Source organism: Chiloscyllium punctatum, chromosome 28 (assembly GCF_047496795.1).
Source record: "Chiloscyllium punctatum isolate Juve2018m chromosome 28, sChiPun1.3, whole genome shotgun sequence".
Classification (NCBI taxonomy): Eukaryota; Metazoa; Chordata; class Chondrichthyes; order Orectolobiformes; family Hemiscylliidae; genus Chiloscyllium; species Chiloscyllium punctatum.
The window spans coordinates 6,769,346-6,787,164 of record NC_092766.1 but is presented as its reverse complement, the minus strand read 5'-3'; the positions used below and the strand labels follow the sequence as shown (position 1 = coordinate 6,787,164).

General features: G+C 56.2%; 1 protein-coding gene across 1 annotated transcript; it reads left to right on the top strand.

The window, feature by feature from the left end:
- Positions 1-554: 554 nt before the first annotated feature.
- On the top strand, positions 555-15,856 carry ints3 (integrator complex subunit 3). The gene is made up of 6 exons (XM_072548800.1): positions 555-658; positions 2,495-2,539; positions 3,109-3,228; positions 3,388-3,541; positions 5,096-5,164; positions 15,522-15,856. Exons 3-6 carry the CDS (start codon positions 3,122-3,124, stop codon positions 15,684-15,686), a joined length of 495 nt encoding a protein of 164 aa, XP_072404901.1. The 5' UTR covers positions 555-658; positions 2,495-2,539; positions 3,109-3,121; the 3' UTR covers positions 15,687-15,856.
- Positions 15,857-17,819: the final 1,963 nt, after the last annotated feature.

Sequence of the window (17,819 nt, the reverse complement as noted above, 5' to 3'; positions counted from 1 at the left end):
TCCTCTCACTCTCTCCTCTCACTCTCTCCTCTCACTCTCTCCTCTCACTCTCTCCTCTCACTCTCTCCTCTCACTCTCTCCTCTCACTCTCTCCTCTCACTCTCTCCTCTCACTCCCTCCTCTCACTCCCTCCTCTCACTCCCTCCTCTCACTCCCTCCTCTCACTCCCTCCTCTCACTCCCTCCTCTCACTCCCTCCTCTCACTCCCTCCTCTCACTCCCTCCTCTCACTCCCTCCTCTCACTCCCTCCTCTCACTCCCTCCTCTCTCTCCCCTCCTCTCTCTCCCTCCTCTCTCTCCCTCCTCTCTCTCCCTCCTCTCTCTCCCTCCTCTCTCTCCCTCCTCTCTCTCCCTCCTCTCTCTCCCTCCTCTCTCTCCCTCCTCTCTCTCCTCCTCTCTCTCCCTCCTCTCTCTCCCTCCTCTCTCTCTCTCCTCTCTCTCTCTTCCCCCCACCTTCTCCGCCACCCCCCCCCCACCCCCCTCTGTCTCTCTCTGTCCCTCTCCCTCTCCTTCCACCCCCCCCGGTCCTTTTCCCGTCCTCCCCTCTCTGAGAAGGATGATTTTGATACAGAGCTGACGGTGACCCTGGCGTCCTGCCTGGTCGAGCTGTTTAAGGGACACTTCAGGGGTGAGGTACTGCCAGAGGAGATCACGGAGGAGTAAGTGCCAACTTGAGTGAATGTATTTGTGGTCGAATGGAGCCTCTTACCGAGTGGCTGGATAGAAACGGGGACACTGGGGAACCATGAGGGCAACCAATCTGAATTGCTCCAGATCTGATACAAGCATAGACAATAGGTGCAGGAGTAGGCCATTCAGCCCTTCGAGCCTGCACCACCATTCAATATGATCATGGCTGATCATCCTTAATCAGTATCCTGTTCCTGCCTTATCTCCATAACCCTTGATTCCACTATCCTTGAGAGCTCTATCCAACTCCTTCTTAAATGAATCCAGAGACTGGGCCTCCACTGCCCTCTGGGACAGAGCATTCCACACAGCGCCACAAAGAGCCAGCTGTGGGAGCCTCTCGCTGTCAACATCACAACCTCATGGTAAACCGTTCCACTTTTACAAATTACAGCCTGTTGGGAAGCTGTTATTCAGCCTCAGCGTTTCGAAGCACAAGCTTTGATAACCGAGGATGGAAAATAAACTCTGACCCTTCGACAGTGCGGCGCTCCCTCAGCACTGACCCTCCGACAGTGCGGCACTCCCTCAGCACTGACCCTCCGACAGTGCGGCACTCCCTCAGCACTGACCCTCCGACAGTGCGGCCCTCCGACAGTGCGGCACTCCCTCAGCACTGACCCTCCGACAGTGCGGCACTCCCTCAGCACTGACCCTCCGACAGTGCGGCACTCCCTCAGCACTGACCCTCCGACAGTGCGGCACTCCCTCAGCACTGACCCTCCGACAGTGCGGCACTCCCTCAGCACTGACCCTCCGACAGTGCGGCACTCCCTCAGCACTGACCCTCCGACAGTGCGGCACTCCCTCAGCACTGACCCTCCGACAGTGCGGCACTCCCTCAGCACTGACCCTCCGACAGTGCGGCACTCCCTCAGCACTGACCCTCCGACAGTGCGGCACTCCCTCAGCACTGACCCTCCGACAGTGCCCACTCCCCTCAGCACTGACCCTCCGACAGTGCGGCACTCCCTCAGCGCTGACCCTCCGACAGTGCCCCCTCCCTCAGCACTGACCCTCCGACAGTGCGGCACTCCCTCAGCACTGACCCTCCGACAGTGCGGCACTCCCTCAGCACTGACCCTCCGACAGCGCCCACTCCCTCAGCACTGACCCTCCGACAGCGCCCACTCCCTCAGCGCTGACCCTCCGACAGTACAGCACTCCCTCGGCGCTGACCCTCCGACAGTGCCCACTCCCTCAGCACTGACCCTCCAACAGTGCGGCGCTCCCTCAGCACTGACCCTCCGACAGGGCCCACTCCCTCAGCACTGACCCTCCGACAGTGCGGCACTCCCTCAGCACTGACCCTCCGACAGTGCGGCGCTCGGGCACCTGTTGGATGAGAAAGCTGTTCCTTTGCAGGGTTAGACAGCGGACCCAACTGTTAACTATCCAGTGCCGTGTCGTGCCCATGTTCTGCCCTGTCTATGTTAAACTCTGGTCTCTGTTACAAATGTCTGAACTTGGAGCAGCTCCTATTGAAGCCGCTCCTCCTGTGAAATCCTGTCTGTGTCTGATATACAACTCTGAGGCTCTCTGCGCTCCGACAGGTACCAGCACCTGAGGACCCCCTTCCAGAGGGCGCTCGGCTCTTCAATTCCCTCTGTAAATCAGACCCTTTCTCCCTGAAGGTGTTCCTGCCATCTGAGCCCCTTGGCCCAGCTGATGTCCCCAGTATTGTTTTGTTTGGCTCCACATTGACATTGGGTCTGATTTCTGCTTCTGTGAACTAGTTGAGATGGTTTCCTGTGTTGCAGTGAGTCGTTGTTTGATGTGTGATGTGTGAACTGAATGTGTTTCAGATCTCTGGAAGAGTCGGTGGGCAAACCCCTTTATGTTACCTTCAGGTAAGCTTACATTAGAGGCGATCAGCTCCAGGGAGAGGCTGAACGGGCTGGGGCCTGTTTCCTGTGGAGCGCTGCGGGCTAATCTCAGAGGCTTATAAAATCATGTGGGTAGGGTAAATAGACCAAGTCTTTTCCCTGGAGTGGGGGAACTAGAGGGGCATAGGTTTAAGGTGAGAGGGGAAAGATTTAAAAGGAAGCTAAGGGGCAACCTTTTCACCCAGAGGGTGGTACGTGTATGGAATGAGCTGCCAGAGGATGTGGTGGAGGCTGGTACAATGACAACATGTGGATGGATATATGAATAGGAAGGGTTTGGAGGGATATGGGCCGGGTGCTGGCAGGTGGGACTGGATTGGGTTGGGATATCTGGTCAGCATGGACGGGTCGGGCCAAAGGGTTGGAGCTGACCCATCTCCTCGTGTGTGTGTGTGTGTGTGGGGGGCTCCGAGGAGATGTTTTCAGTGGGGGTAGTGTGGCCATATCCTTCCAGGAGGGGAGAGGTCCCAGGAGTCAGGGATGCTTGTTGGCCCAGTGTGACACTCATGGTCGTTCTTGATGTCCTTACCCAGGAACCTGTGCCAGATGCAGGAGGACAACAGCAGCTTCTCGCTGTTGCTGGAGCTGTTATCGGAGTTGTACCAGAAGCAGCCCAAGATCGGTTATCACCTCCTGTACTATCTGCGAGCCAGGTAGGAGTCCTTCTCAGCTGGAGGGGTCTCCCTGATGGAGGAAGGTCCAGAGAGACCCAGGGGGGCAGGAAACTCTGTTCAAGGTGGTCTCCTCTGCTCACTGTTGCTGCGTTAGGAAGCAGGGTCCAGTCTCCTTATTGCTCTGCCTGTTTCTTTCAGTAAAGCAGCATCGGGGAAGATGAGGCTGTATGAGTCCTTTGCCCAGGCCACCCAGCTGGGCGATCTGCACACTTGTCTCATGATGGATATGAAAGCCTGTCAGGAGGATGACATTCGGCTGCTCTGCTACCTGACCCCAACCATCTACACCTCGGTAAGGGCTTCTGGGTGTGGGGCGACGGGTGGAGGGGCAGCGCTGAGGGAGCGGGCACTGTCGGGTTGGTGCTGAGGGAGTGGGCACTGTCGGAGGGTCAGCGCTGAGGGAGTGGGCACTGTCGAAGGGTCGGTGCTGAGGGAGTGGGCACTGTCGGAGGGTCGGTGCTGAGGGAGCGGGCACTGTCGGGTCGGTACTGAGGGAGCGGGCACTGTCGGAGGGTCGGCGCTGAGGGAGCGGGCACTGTCGGGTCGGTGCTGAGGGAGTGGGCACTGTCGGGTCAGTGCTGAGGGAGTGGGCACTGTCGGAGGGTCGGTGCTGAGGGAGTGCCGCACTGTTGGAGGGTCAGCGCTGAGGGAGTGGGCCCTGAGGGTCAGTGCTGAGGGAGTGCCGCACTGTCGGGTCGGTGCTGAGGGAGTGGGCACTGTCGGAGGGTCAGCGCTGAGGGAGCGGGCACTGTCGGAGGGTCGGCGCTGAGGGAGCGGGCGCTGTCGGGGGGTCAGTGCTGAGGGAGTGGGTGCTGTCGGAGGGTCAGCGCTGAGGGAGTGCCGCACTGTCGGAGGGTCGGCGCTGAGGGAGCGGGCACTGTCGGAGGGTCGGCGCTGAGGGAGCGGGCACTGTCGGAGGGTCGGCGCTGAGGGAGCGGGCACTGTCGGAGGGTCGGCGCTGAGGGAGCGGGCACTGTCGGAGGGTCGGCGCTGAGGGAGCGGGCACTGTCGGAGGGTCAGTGCTGAGGGAGCGGGCACTGTCGGAGGGTCGGTGCTGAGGGAGCGGGCACTGTCGGAGGGTCAGCGTGGTGTCTACCAGACATTTGAGGGTGCCCTCTGAAACAAGTCATTCCGATTTGACTGGAGAGTGGGGAAGCTTCTGTATCCTGCGACTGGGTTTATTCATTGCACTCAGAACTGGCGTTTGTGCCCCTCTGCCCTCTGCACGGTCAGGCAGACCCTTTGATGAACTGTTGATGCTGTAGCGTCACTGATGCAGTGTGATCTGGCTGTGTCTGAGTGCTGTGGGTCCAAGGTTAAACGAGGCGATCAGTCCAGTTAAAGCACCGTTGGATGTAGATCAGGGAGATTGAATCCACAATCTGAAACCGATTGTGAGGTGGCGATCCCCACTGCGCGATCCGACAGTCCGGGTTTGCTGAGGTAACTGCACCTTGACCTCCCGAGAACCGGCTTGGACTGTGTGTGTGTGTGTAAAACCTCGACCAAGTCAGCAGCTCCCTGCACAACTCACCCATTCTCAACCCCGCCCCCCCCCCCCCCCCCAAAAAGGGTCCCATTCTTCCCCACGTGATGGCGATTGTGGTGAATTGGTGAAGAACAATACTGATCTACCCAAACGGAAGCAGACTCTCTGCGTTTACTGCACCCAAACCCTGCCAGTTCGCTTTGAAAGGGACCAAGCCCCCAGCCTGTCCAGTCTTGGCTGCATTATCACATTGAGAGGCTGTGGAGAGCGATGATAGATCGGAAGGGGGGTCCTGGGTGCGATGGGGCTCACGTTGCGGTCAGCCTGTGTGTAACGTTTCCTTTTCTCACGTTGCAGTTCCCCGACGAGACGTTACGCAGCAGTGAACTCCTCAACATGATCGTTGCTGTCATTGACTCAGCCCAGGTCAGTCTGTGTCCCAATGTACTGGGGAGCTGCTCCAAGATTCCACACACCGGCTGCTGCACAAGCAGCTCCAACAGGGTCCAAAGCATGAGATCACAGGGCACTGACGTCCCCAATCATGGTCAGCATTCGGATCGCCAGCTGGCACCATCTTCCAAACCTGCTGTCAACGTACATTACTGTGGCATTTACCCCAGGGTTACACAGGGACAGACCTGTCCCCACCCAGTACTGTACCCCAGTGTTATACAGGGACAGACCTGTCCCCACCCCGTACTGTACCCCAGTGTTATACAGTGACAGACCTGTCCCCACCCAGTACTGTACCCCAGTGTTATACAGTGACAGACCTGTCCCCACCCCGTACTGTACCCCAGTGTTATACAGGGACAGACCTGTCCCCACCCAGTACTGTACCCCAGTGTTATACAGTGACAGCCCTGTCCCCACCCAGTACTGTACCCCAGTGTTATACAGGGACAGACCTGTCCCCACCCAGTACTGTACCCCAGTGTTATACAGGGACAGACCTGTCCCCACCCAGTACTGTACCCCAGTGTTACACAGGGACAGCCCTGTCCCCACCCAGTACTGTACCCCAGTGTTATACAGGGACAGACCTGTCCCCACCCAGTACTGTACCCCAGTGTTACACAGGGACAGACCTGTCCCCACCCAGTACTGTACCCCAGTGTTATACAGTGACAGCCCTGTCCCCACCCAGTACTGTACCCCAGTGTTACACAGGGACAGACCTGTCCCCACCCCGTACTGTACCCCAGTGTTATACAGGGACAGACCTGTCCCCACCCAGTACTGTACCCCAGTGTTATACAGGGACAGACCTGTCCCCACCAGTACTGTACCCCAGTGTTATACAGGGACAGACCTGTCCCCACCCAGTACTGTACCCCAGTGTTATACAGTGACAGCCCTGTCCCCACCCAGTACTGTACCCCAGTGTTACACAGGGACAGGCCTGTCCCCACCCAGTACTGTACCCCAGTGTTATACAGTGACAGCCCTGTCCCCACCCAGTACTGTACCCCAGTGTTATACAGTGACAGCCCTGTCCCCACCAGTACTGTACCCCAGTGTTATACAGGGACAGACCTGTCCCCACCCAGTACTGTACCCCAGTGTGATACAGGGACAGACCTGTCCCCACCAGTACTGTACCCCAGTGTTATACAGTGACAGCCCTGTCCCCACCCAGTACTGTACCCCAGTGTTATACAGTGACAGCCCTGTCCCCACCCAGTACTGTACCCCAGTGTTATACAGGGACAGACCTGTCCCCACCAGTACAGTACCCCAGTGTTATACAGGGACAGACCTGTCCCCACCAGTACTGTACCCCAGTGTTATACAGGGACAGACCTGTCCCCACCAGTACTGTACCCCAGTGTTATACAGGGACAGACCTGTCCCCACCAGTACTGTACCCCAGTGTTATACAGTGACAGACCTGTCCCCACCCAGTTCTGTACCCCAGTGTTATACAGGGACAGACCTGTCCCCACCCAGTACTGTACCCCAGTGTTATACAGGGACAGACCTGTCCCCACCCAGTACTGTACCCCAGTGTTATACAGGGACAGACCTGTCCCCACCCAGTACTGTACCCCAGTGTTATACAGTGACAGACCTGTCCCCACCCAGTACTGTACCCCAGTGTTATACAGGGACAGACCTGTCCCCCACCAGTACCGTACCCCAGTGTTATACAGTGACAGACCCGCCCCACCAGTACTGTACCCCAGTGTTATACAGGGACAGACCTGTCCCCACCCAGTACTGTACCCCAGTGTTATACAGGGACAGACCTGTCCCCACCCAGTACTGTACCCCAGTGTTATACAGGGACAGACCTGTCCCCACCCCGTACTGTACCCCAGTGTTATACAGGGACAGACCTGTCCCCATCCCGTACTGTACCCCAGTGTGATACAGGGACAGACCGGTCCCCACCCAGTACTGTACCCCAGTGTGATACAGGGACAGACCTGTCCCCACCCAGTACTGTACCCCAGTGTTATACAGGGACAGACCTGTCCCCACCAGTACTGTACCCCAGTGTGATACAGGGACAGACCTGTCCCCACCCAGTACTGTACCCCAGTGTGATACAGGGACAGACCTGTCCCCACCCAGTACTGTACCCCAGTGTGATACAGGGACAGACCTGTCCCCACCCAGTACTGTACCCCAGTGTTATACAGGGACAGACCTGTCCCCCACCAGTACCGTACCCCAGTGTTATACAGTGACAGACCCGCCCCACCAGTACTGTACCCCAGTGTTATACAGGGACAGACCTGTCCCCACCCAGTACTGTACCCCAGTGTTATACAGGGACAGACCTGTCCCCACCCAGTACTGTACCCCAGTGTTATACAGGGACAGACCTGTCCCCACCCAGTACTGTACCCCAGTGTGATACAGGGACAGACCTGTCCCCACCCAGTACTGTACCCCAGTGTGATACAGGGACAGACCTGTCCCCACCCAGTACTGTACCCCAGTGTGATACAGGGACAGACCTGTCCCCACCCAGTACTGTACCCCAGTGTTATACAGTGACAGACCTGTCCCCACCAGTACTGTACCCCAGTGTGATACAGGGACAGACCTGTCCCCACCCAGTACTGTACCCCAGTGTGATACAGGGACAGACCTGTCCCCACCCAGTACTGTACCCCAGTGTTATACAGGGACAGACCTGTCCCCACCCAGTACTGTACCCCAGTGTTATACAGGGACAGACCTGTCCCCACCCAGTACTGTACCCCAGTGTTATACAGGGACAGACCTGTCCCCACCCAGTACTGTACCCCAGTGTGATACAGGGACAGACCTGTCCCCACCCAGTACTGTACCCCAGTGTGATACAGGGACAGACCTGTCCCCACCCAGTACTGTACCCCAGTGTTATACAGGGACAGACCTGTCCCCACCCAGTACTGTACCCCAGTGTTATACAGGGACAGGCCTGTCCCCACCCAGTACTGTACCCCAGTGTTATACAGTGACAGGCCTGTCCCCACCCAGTACTGTACCCCAGTGTTATACAGTGACAGACCTGTCCCCACCAGTACTGTACCCCAGTGTTATGCAGGGACAGACCTGTCCCCACCAGGACTGTACCCCAGTGTTATACAGGGACAGACCTGTCCCCACCAGTACTGTACCCCAGTGTTATACAGTGACAGGCCTGTCCCCACCCAGTACTGTACCCCAGTGTTATACAGTGACAGACCTGTCCCCACCCAGTACTGTACCCCAGTGTTATACAGGGACAGACCTGTCCCCACCCAGTACTGTACCCCAGTGTTATACAGGGGCAGACCTGTCCCCCACCAGTACCGTACCCCAGTGTTATACAGTGACAGACCCGCCCCACCAGTACTGTACCCCAGTGTTATACAGGGACAGACCTGTCCCCACCCAGTACTGTACCCCAGTGTTATACAGGGACAGACCTGTCCCCACCCAGTACTGTACCCCAGTGTTATACAGGGACAGACCTGTCCCCACCCAGTACTGTACCCCAGTGTTATACAGGGACAGACCTGTCCCCACCCAGTACTGTACCCCAGTGTGATACAGGGACAGACCTGTCCCCACCCAGTACTGTACCCCAGTGTGATACAGGGACAGACCTGTCCCCACCCAGTACTGTACCCCAGTGTTATACAGGGACAGACCTGTCCCCACCCCGTACTGTACCCCAGTGTTATACAGTGACAGACCTGTCCCCCACCAGTACTGTACCCCAGTGTTATACAGTGACAGGCCTGTCCCCACCCAGTACTGTACCCCAGTGTTATACAGTGACAGACCTGTCCCCACCAGTACTGTACCCCAGTGTTATGCAGGGACAGACCTGTCCCCACCAGGACTGTACCCCAGTGTTATACAGTGACAGACCTGTCCCCACCAGTACTGTACCCCAGTGTTATACAGTGACAGGCCTGTCCCCACCCAGTACTGTACCCCAGTGTTATACAGTGACAGACCTGTCCCCACCCAGTACTGTACCCCAGTGTTATACAGGGACAGACCTGTCCCCACCCAGTACTGTACCCCAGTGTTATACAGTGACAGACCTGTCCCCACCAGTACTGTACCCCAGTGTTATACAGGGACAGACCTGTCCCCACCAGTACTGTACCCCAGTGTTATACAGGGACAGACCTGTCCCCACCCTGTACTGTACCCCAGTGTTATACAGTGACAGACCTGTCCCCACCCAGTACTGTACCCCAGTGTTATACAGGGACAGACCTGTCCCCACCCAGTACTGTACCCCAGTGTTATACAGTGACAGACCTGTCCCCACCCAGTACTGTACCCCAGTGTTATACAGGGACAGACCTGTCCCCACCCCGTACTGTACCCCAGTGTTATACAGGGACAGACCTGTCCCCACCAGTACTGTACCCCAGTGTTATACAGGGACAGACCTGTCCCCACCCCGTACTGTACCCCAGTGTTATACAGTGACAGACCTGTCCCCCACCAGTACTGTCCCCCAGTGTTATACAGGGACAGACCTGTCCCCACCCAGTACTGTCCCCCAGTGTTATACAGGGACAGACCTGTCCCCACCCAGTACTGTCCCCCAGTGTTATACAGGGACAGACCTGTCCCCACCCAGTACTGTCCCCCAGTGTTATACAGGGACAGACCTGTCCCCACCCCGTACTGTCCCCCAGTGTTATACAGGGACAGACCTGTCCCCACCCCGTACTGTCCCCCAGTGTTATACAGGGACAGACCTGTCCCCACCCAGTACTGTACCCCAGTGTTATACAGGGACAGACCTGTCCCCACCCAGTACTTTACCCCAGTGTTATACAGTGACAGACCTGTCCCCACCAGTACTGTACCCCAGTGTTATACAGGGACTGACCTGTCCCCACCCAGTACCGTACCCCAGTGTTAAACAGGGACGGACCTGTCCCCACCAGTACTGTATCCCAGTGTTATACAGGGACAGACCTGTCCCCACCAGTACTGTACCCCAGTGTTATACAGGGACAGACCTGTCCCCACCCAGTACTGTCCCCCAGTGTTATACAGGGACAGACCTGTCCCCACCCAGTACTGTCCCCCAGTGTTATACAGGGACAGACCTGTCCCCACCCAGTACTGTCCCCCAGTGTTATACAGGGACAGACCTGTCCCCACCCAGTACTGTACCCCAGTGTTATACAGGGACAGACCTGTCCCCACCCAGTACTGTACCCCAGTGTTATACAGTGACAGACCTGTCCCCACCCAGTACTGTACCCCAGTGTTATACAGGGACAGACCTGTCCCCACCAGTACTGTACCCCAGTGTTATACAGGGACAGACCTGTCCCCACCAGTACTGTACCCCAGTGTTATACAGGGACAGACCTGTCCCCACCCAGTACTGTACCCCAGTGATATACAGTGACAGACCTGTCCCCACCAGTACTGTACCCCAGTGTTATACAGGGACAGACCTGTCCCCACCAGTACTGTACCCCAGTGTTATACAGGGACAGACCTGTCCCCACCAGTACTGTACCCCAGTGTTATACAGGGACAGACCTGTCCCCACCAGTACTGTACCCCAGTGTTATACAGGGACAGACCTGTCCCCACCAGTACTGTACCCCAGTGTTATACAGGGACAGACCTGTCCCCACCAGTACTGTACCCCAGTGTTATACAGGGACAGACCTGTCCCCACCAGTACTGTACCCCAGTGTTATACAGGGACAGACCTGTCCCCACCCAGTACTGTACCCCAGTGTTATACAGGGACAGACCTGTCCCCACCCAGTACTGTACCCCAGTGTTATACAGGGACAGACCTGTCCCCACCAGTACTGTACCCCAGTGTTATACAGGGACAGACCTGTCCCCACCAGTACTGTACCCCAGTGTTATACAGTGACAGACCTGTCCCCACCCAGTACTGTACCCCAGTGTTATACAGGGACAGACCTGTCCCCACCCAGTACTGTACCCCAGTGTTATACAGGGACAGACCTGTCCCAACCAGTACTGTACCCCAGTGTTATACAGGGACAGACCTGTCCCCACCAGTACTGTACCCCAGTGTTATACAGGGACAGACCTGTCCGTCCCCCCCAGTACTCTCCCTGTGTTGTGTGTGCTCGGACTTGTATACGAGGTCCCTGTATCCTTTTCTAATCATGAGTCATGTTCCCGTGCTGTGTGTTTTGAAGTGTGTTTGTGCTCTCCCTGGTATAATGTTCGTAACTGTCGTGGTCTGACATTTTGACGTCCTGTTTTTGTGATTGTGCCCTGTTTTCCCAGATTCTGCATCTCCTTCTCTCTGAGTGAGTGCACTCTGGAATGCTGTCCCTCAGCTGGGAGGGGTTTTGCTGATGTCCTGTTGCTGTGTCAGTGCTGTGACTGTGTTGTGTTCTGTTTCTGAGTATCTCTGGCTGCTGCCTTTCCTAGATCCTCTTATGGCTGATGCCCTGAGAGGGTTAAATCCATTTACCGCTGGGCCGGAGCTGAGTAAACATGCGAGTGGAGCATTGTACAAATTGCGATTTGTAATCAGCTGCTTGGTCGTCGGTGAGGGCAGGGGGAAGGTATTATCACTGTGACAGACTGCTCCAATTTCCTGGAAACACCTGCAGATTGTTCCAGAACCATCCATCCCTCCCATTTGCCATGACGACTGTGTTCCTTGTGAGCAGATTGGCACACACTGCCGTGTTGTGTTGATGAGCAGGAGAAGCTGCGTGTATCTTGCTGGTACCCATGCTTATTCATACACCACAGACGGTCCGTTATGACCATGTCAACCTTTTCACTGGGCTCCTCAATTATTTGCACTGACCTCCTCACCTTCCCCGAACCAGTGCTCCCACTCTCCCAGTGTTTCTGTGGTTTGTGTGCCTATGCCCTTCCAGTCCCATCCCATGGACCTGGCCCACTGCTGGGCCCTTACAGCTCTGCAAGCGGCCGGTCACCTTCTGTCCATTCCCACTCTGCAGCTCTTCCCAACCTCCTCCTCGTTGCCCCTGAAGTTCTGCTCCCAAGCCAACGTCCCAATCACATTGGCCAATCCTGTCCTGCCTCTGAGTTGGCCCCCACTGAAATCTCCATCCCTGACGACAGGCTTCTGCCTGAAACGTTGACTCTCCTGCTCCTCGGATGCTGACTGACCTGCTGTGCTTTTCCAGCGCCACGCTCTTGACTGTGACTCTCCAGCATCCAGTTCCTCACTTTCTCCCCATCTGCTGACCCCAGGTCTGGTCACCCTTGGGACGTGTGCCTGGCCCAGCATTGCAGTCTCCTGCCTGGATCGTACCCCATTTCCCACCATGCCTGTTCCTACCCCGTGGTGTCGCCAGATGTTTTTGAGTGTTGTGTCAGTGTGTTTCTGCGACTCTTTGGGAATCCCGATGTAGCTCGTTAACGAGTGTCACTGGGTCCGTTATCTCTGATACGGGCAAGGTACCGACCGGGGATAGTTTATCCTACCTCGTCCATTTTTGTTATCCTGTGTTTGTTCGCCGTAAGGCAGGTGTCTTATGGCAGAGTGGTTGTGTCCCTACCTGGGACCCAGGTTAGAGTCCCACCTCTTCCAGAGGTATCCTGCAGCACATGCTTCAAAAACTCGAGCGTAGACTCCAAGGTGAAGTGTGTGTTTCCCTTGGTTTAGTTGTCGAGTGTTTCCGTTCGCTCTGTGTTTATGGTTACATTTGCCTGTGGAGCTGCACTGTGGCGTCTCGTGCATTCAGCCCTTGGCTGGGCCTAACCTAGTGTCTGCTCTGAGCTCCCTTGGTGGACCATGCTGCTGGGGGACAGAGCGAGACTTAGTCCGGTTCACGCCGGTGCTCAGTCGTCTGTGGCTAGCGTGCAGATGAATTAGGGGGCCAGCATCTCCGGTGTCTCCTGCCTCTGCTGGCGTCAACCAGGAGCAGCTGCCAGGCCCGACTTTGCCGAATAGTCTGAACTTTTGGGAATGCATAGAACCAGTGCCTTTGGCAAGTCAACAGCTTCAGTAAGAGACCGAAAAGTGAAGTTGCTTCACAGGTGCTTGATATAACTGAATGCCAGAAACACCTTGTTGGTTCTGCAGTCTCCTGTTGTGATGATTTATGTGCCATCCTTGGGTATAGGTGCCTGGGCACATTGTCTTAGCTGGGCTCATGTGTGGACCATTGTCTTTCTGGAGAATATCCCATGTCCCATCTGGTAGAGTAGAATTGGGTGGTGGTGGGGTTGTGATTAAATTGTCTCTGCCCTTAGTTTAGACTCTGCCATTTGAAGTTACGAGACACACAATCCCAATCATAGAATCCCCGCACTGTGACACACTGCCCAGCAAGTCCACACTGACCCACTGAGGAGCAACCCAACCAGGCCCACCCATTCCGACTCGATCCCTGTCAGCCTGTATTTCCCATGGCCAATCCACCCTAACCTGCACATCCCTGGGCACTATGGGACAATTTCCCACGGCCAATCCACCCTAACCTGCACGTCCCTGGGCACTATGGGACAATTTCCCATGGCCAATCCACCCTAACCTGCACATCCCTGGGGCACTATGGGACAATTCCCCATGGCCAATCCACCCTAACCTGCACATCCCTGGGGCACTATGGGACAATTTCCCATGACCAATCCACCCTAACCTGTACATCCCTGGACACTATGGGACAATTTCCCATGGCCAATCCACCCTAACCTGCACATCCCTGGACACTATGGGACAATTTCCCATGGCCAATCCACCCTAACCTGCACATCCCTGGGCACTATGGGACAATTTCCCACGGCCAATCCACCCTAACCTGCACATCCCTGGGGCACTATGGGACAATTTCCCATGGCCAGCCCACCCTAACCTGCACATCCCTGGACACTATGGGACAATTTCCCATGGCCAATCCACCCTAACCTGCACATCCCTGGGCACTATGGGACAATTTCCCATGACCAATCCACCCTAACCTGTACATCCCTGGGCACTATGGGACAATTTCCCATGGCCAATCCACCCTAACCTGCACATCCCTGGACACTATGGGACAATTTCCCATGGCCAATCCACCCTAACCTGTACATCCCTGGACACTATGGGACAATTTCCCATGGCCAATCCACCCTAACCTGCACATCCCTGGACACTATGGGACAATTTCCCATGGCCAATCCACCCTAACCTGCACATCCCTGGGCACTATGGGACAATTTCCCATGACCAATCCACCCTAACCTGCACATCCCTGGACACGATGGGACAATTTCCCACGGCCAATCCACCCTAACCTGCACATCCCTGTGCACTATGGGTAGGGGATTTTGATTCCTCTCTCTACCTGCTGCCCCTCACTGTAAATCAGGCTCTTGCTCCCTCCCTCCAGAGCAGCCAATGTTTCTTCCCCTCTCTCCGGCCTGAATTTCTCCTAATGTGATGCATCTCTGCCGTGCTCGCCCCTGCCCTCGGTCACCTCCGTTCCAAGGTAGACAATCCTGGTTTGTCCACACTCTCTCCATCAAGGCCCCACCTTGAGCAGGGGGATTGACGTGTTCATTACTCGGTTGGTAAGGCTGGGGGCCTCCGTGCGGTTTGGAGAGTTTGGATGCCGCTTTTTGGCGTGGCTGGAATCATTGCGGTGAGCTGTCGCTGTTGGATTGTTTCCGTTTCTCACCATAGACTAAGCAGTGATTGTAGTTGCATCCCCCGAAATCTCAGCCCGGCTCACCCGAGCGGCGATGGTGGTGGGGGGGTGGGGGGGTGATCTTGATCGTACCTTTATACGTGGGCGAGAGTCATCAGGGCTGCCTCAGTTAGTATAGTCGAGGCAAGGATTGAGTTTTCATCACAAAGGGAACCGAAGATTTGTGGGAAAAGGCAGGAGAGTGAGAGCTGGAATCTTGCCGTATAGCAGAGCAGGCCGGATGGGCTGAATGGCCACCTTCAGTAGCTCCAGGTTTCTGGTTGAAAGCCAGGCGGGTCGAGGAGAGGTACAGATCAGCAGTGCGTGGATCTAGTTAAGGCAGACGATGCTGCACCACAGAGTCATGCTGCCCTTGAAACCTTTAACTCTGTTTCTCTCTCCGCAGATGCTGCCAGACCTGCTGAGTTTCTCCAGCACACACACACACACACACACACTGTCTGTTTCAGTGTGGATGACATGGCAGTATTGAGGGGCTGATCAGCCGCCTCTTCTGTTGCTGCAGGGTAACCAGTTACCGGGGAGGGATATTGGGCTGCTGGGAATTGTGTGTGATCAAGGAGATGTGCCCGATGTCCTGGTGTGAGGGGTTGGGGAGAGACCTGGAGCTGTGGAACTCCGAGTGATGGCTCTGGTTTGTCTTTCAGCTGCAGGAATTGGTGTGCCACATCATGATGGGGAACCTGGTGATGTTCCGCAAGGATTCTGTTCTCAACATCCTGAGTAAGTGCGCCATCCTTCCCCTCTGTTTTGTTAGCGAGCTGACATGCCAGCAGAGTGAGCTGGGAGGAGCTCCCCATCAAGTAACCTGAGCGATCGTGCGGTCCCGAGACAGTGCTGCACCACCCCACCCCGGCCTGGCTCTGGCAGCTGTCTCTCGGGTCGCCCTCGCCTCTCCCCAGACCACCTGCTACCACCAAAGCCCTGAGACTCGATACCCCATGCAGGTCTGACCTGTGCTGACGTTCTGATTGCTCTGCCAATGTCCTCCTGAAACTTCTGGTGTTTCAGATTTCCGGCTGGCTGGGGCGCGCTCTCGACAGAGTTTTTGGGGGCTGTCTGGGGAAAGATGGGTTTGTGTATGTTTTGCCCGAAATGTCGATTTTTCACGCTGCGCTTTTTCAGCAACCCTCTGATCGAGACCCTGTGTATGTTTCGTGCCTCCTGTCACCTGCATCTCCCCAGCTTCTGTCACTTGGCCATTGACGGCTGGGTTTGCATCTGCCTGGACCCCAGCTTCTGGAATTCTCCCTCAACCCCTCATCCCTTTCTCCCTTCCCTACAAAGCGGCCTGTGTGCCCAGGCCTGTGTGACCTGGTTTTGGCTCAGGGTCCCATCCTGAGGGACAGTGCTCCTACCAGGCTGTCTGACAAATTTAGATTCTAGATCAGAGTGGTGCTGGAAAAGCGCAGCAGGTCAGGCAGCATCCGAGGAGCAGGAAAATCGACGTTTCGGGCGCTATGTGGATTTTCCTGCTCCTCGGACGCTGCCTGACCTGTACTTTTCCAGCACCACTCTGATCTAAACCCTGGTTTCCAGCATCTGCAGTCATTTTGTTTCTACCTGTCTGAAAAATTAGCAGAGGCTCCCCAGGCCAGACCAGATGAGATTGATGAGCTGTGTACAAACAGCGATATCGCTGGGAGAGAACTCTGCCCGGCTGACACGGGACGGGCAGTCTGCACAGGCAGATCTCTTCCTGAGCAGAGAATCGAGCCAGGTTTTATGGGCACAATGATGCTCTTTGAAAATAGGGAAGATGCAGTGCTCTGGATGATCAAGTTAATCCCAGTAGCGAGGGGGATAATCACAAAGCCATTCCGAGAAGGGTGTCCCCTGAATGTGGATACAGTGGAGCATCCTGGCAGCGTTAATGGGATCGGGGGGGATTCCAGCTGTATTCCATTTTTCCCTGGCAGTGAGATGTTTCCATTGTCTCTGTCCTGTCAGTGAGGTATTCTGGAGCCTCTTGTGTGTGGTTTGACATCACTGGGGTTACAAGGCTGCCCTTGGGGCTTTGGGGATCAGCGGTGGTGATCAGGTCCAGGAAGCTTAGTGTTAGTTTGTCTCGGGCAGTGTATTCCCCGGTCTGCGAGTGACCGCGGTCATGTCGTTTTCTCCTGACAGCTTGTTTGGTCAATGCTGAGGCATTCTGGGTGTTTCTTGTCTGGTTTGGGCAGGCTTGGTTTTCTGGGTTATGCATGGGTAGGCGGGGGGGGGCAGATCTCTTCCCACACAGGCGCTATACAGATGCAATTTGCCATCGAGATGTGACAAGGAGAGAGAGACGGAAGGTGGGAGGAGACGTCGGGAGGGGGGTGTGGGGGGGCTGGATGGGGTGACTGAGATAGGGAGGGGGTGTAGGGGGGTGACAGAGATAAGGAGGGGGTGTAGGGGGCTGGAGGGGGTGAGAGGGATAGGGAGGGGGTGTAGGGGCTTGAGGGGGGACAGAGATAGGGAGGGGATGTAGGGGCTGGAGGAGTGTGACAGGGATAGGGAGGGGATGTAGGGGCTGGAGGAGTGTGACAGGGAGGGGGGAGGAGGGGCTGGAGAGGGTGTAGGGGGGTGACTGGGACAGGGAGAGCTCATGCTCACTCACTCACCCACTCCCCCTTGTGTTCCCCACTGCTCCCCCCTCTCTTCCCCCTCTCTTTTCCTCCCCCTCACTCTCTTTCCCCCCCCCTCCCTCTCTTCTCCCCCCTCTTGCCCCCCTCTCTCTTTCCCCCCCCCCCCCTCCCCCTCTCTCTCTCTTCCCCCCCCCATGCCTTGTCTGTCTGAGTGTCTCTTTAATTACAGTCACAGTTCCCTGCAGATTGATGGCTGCTCTGGGGAAGCAGGGATATGAGTGGGTCTGACTAATGGGTGTCTGGGAGTGAATTACAGTGTATAATTTAATCAGCAGCCTGGCTGCCCACGAGAAACCTTTCACAGCCTCAGCTCGGAGT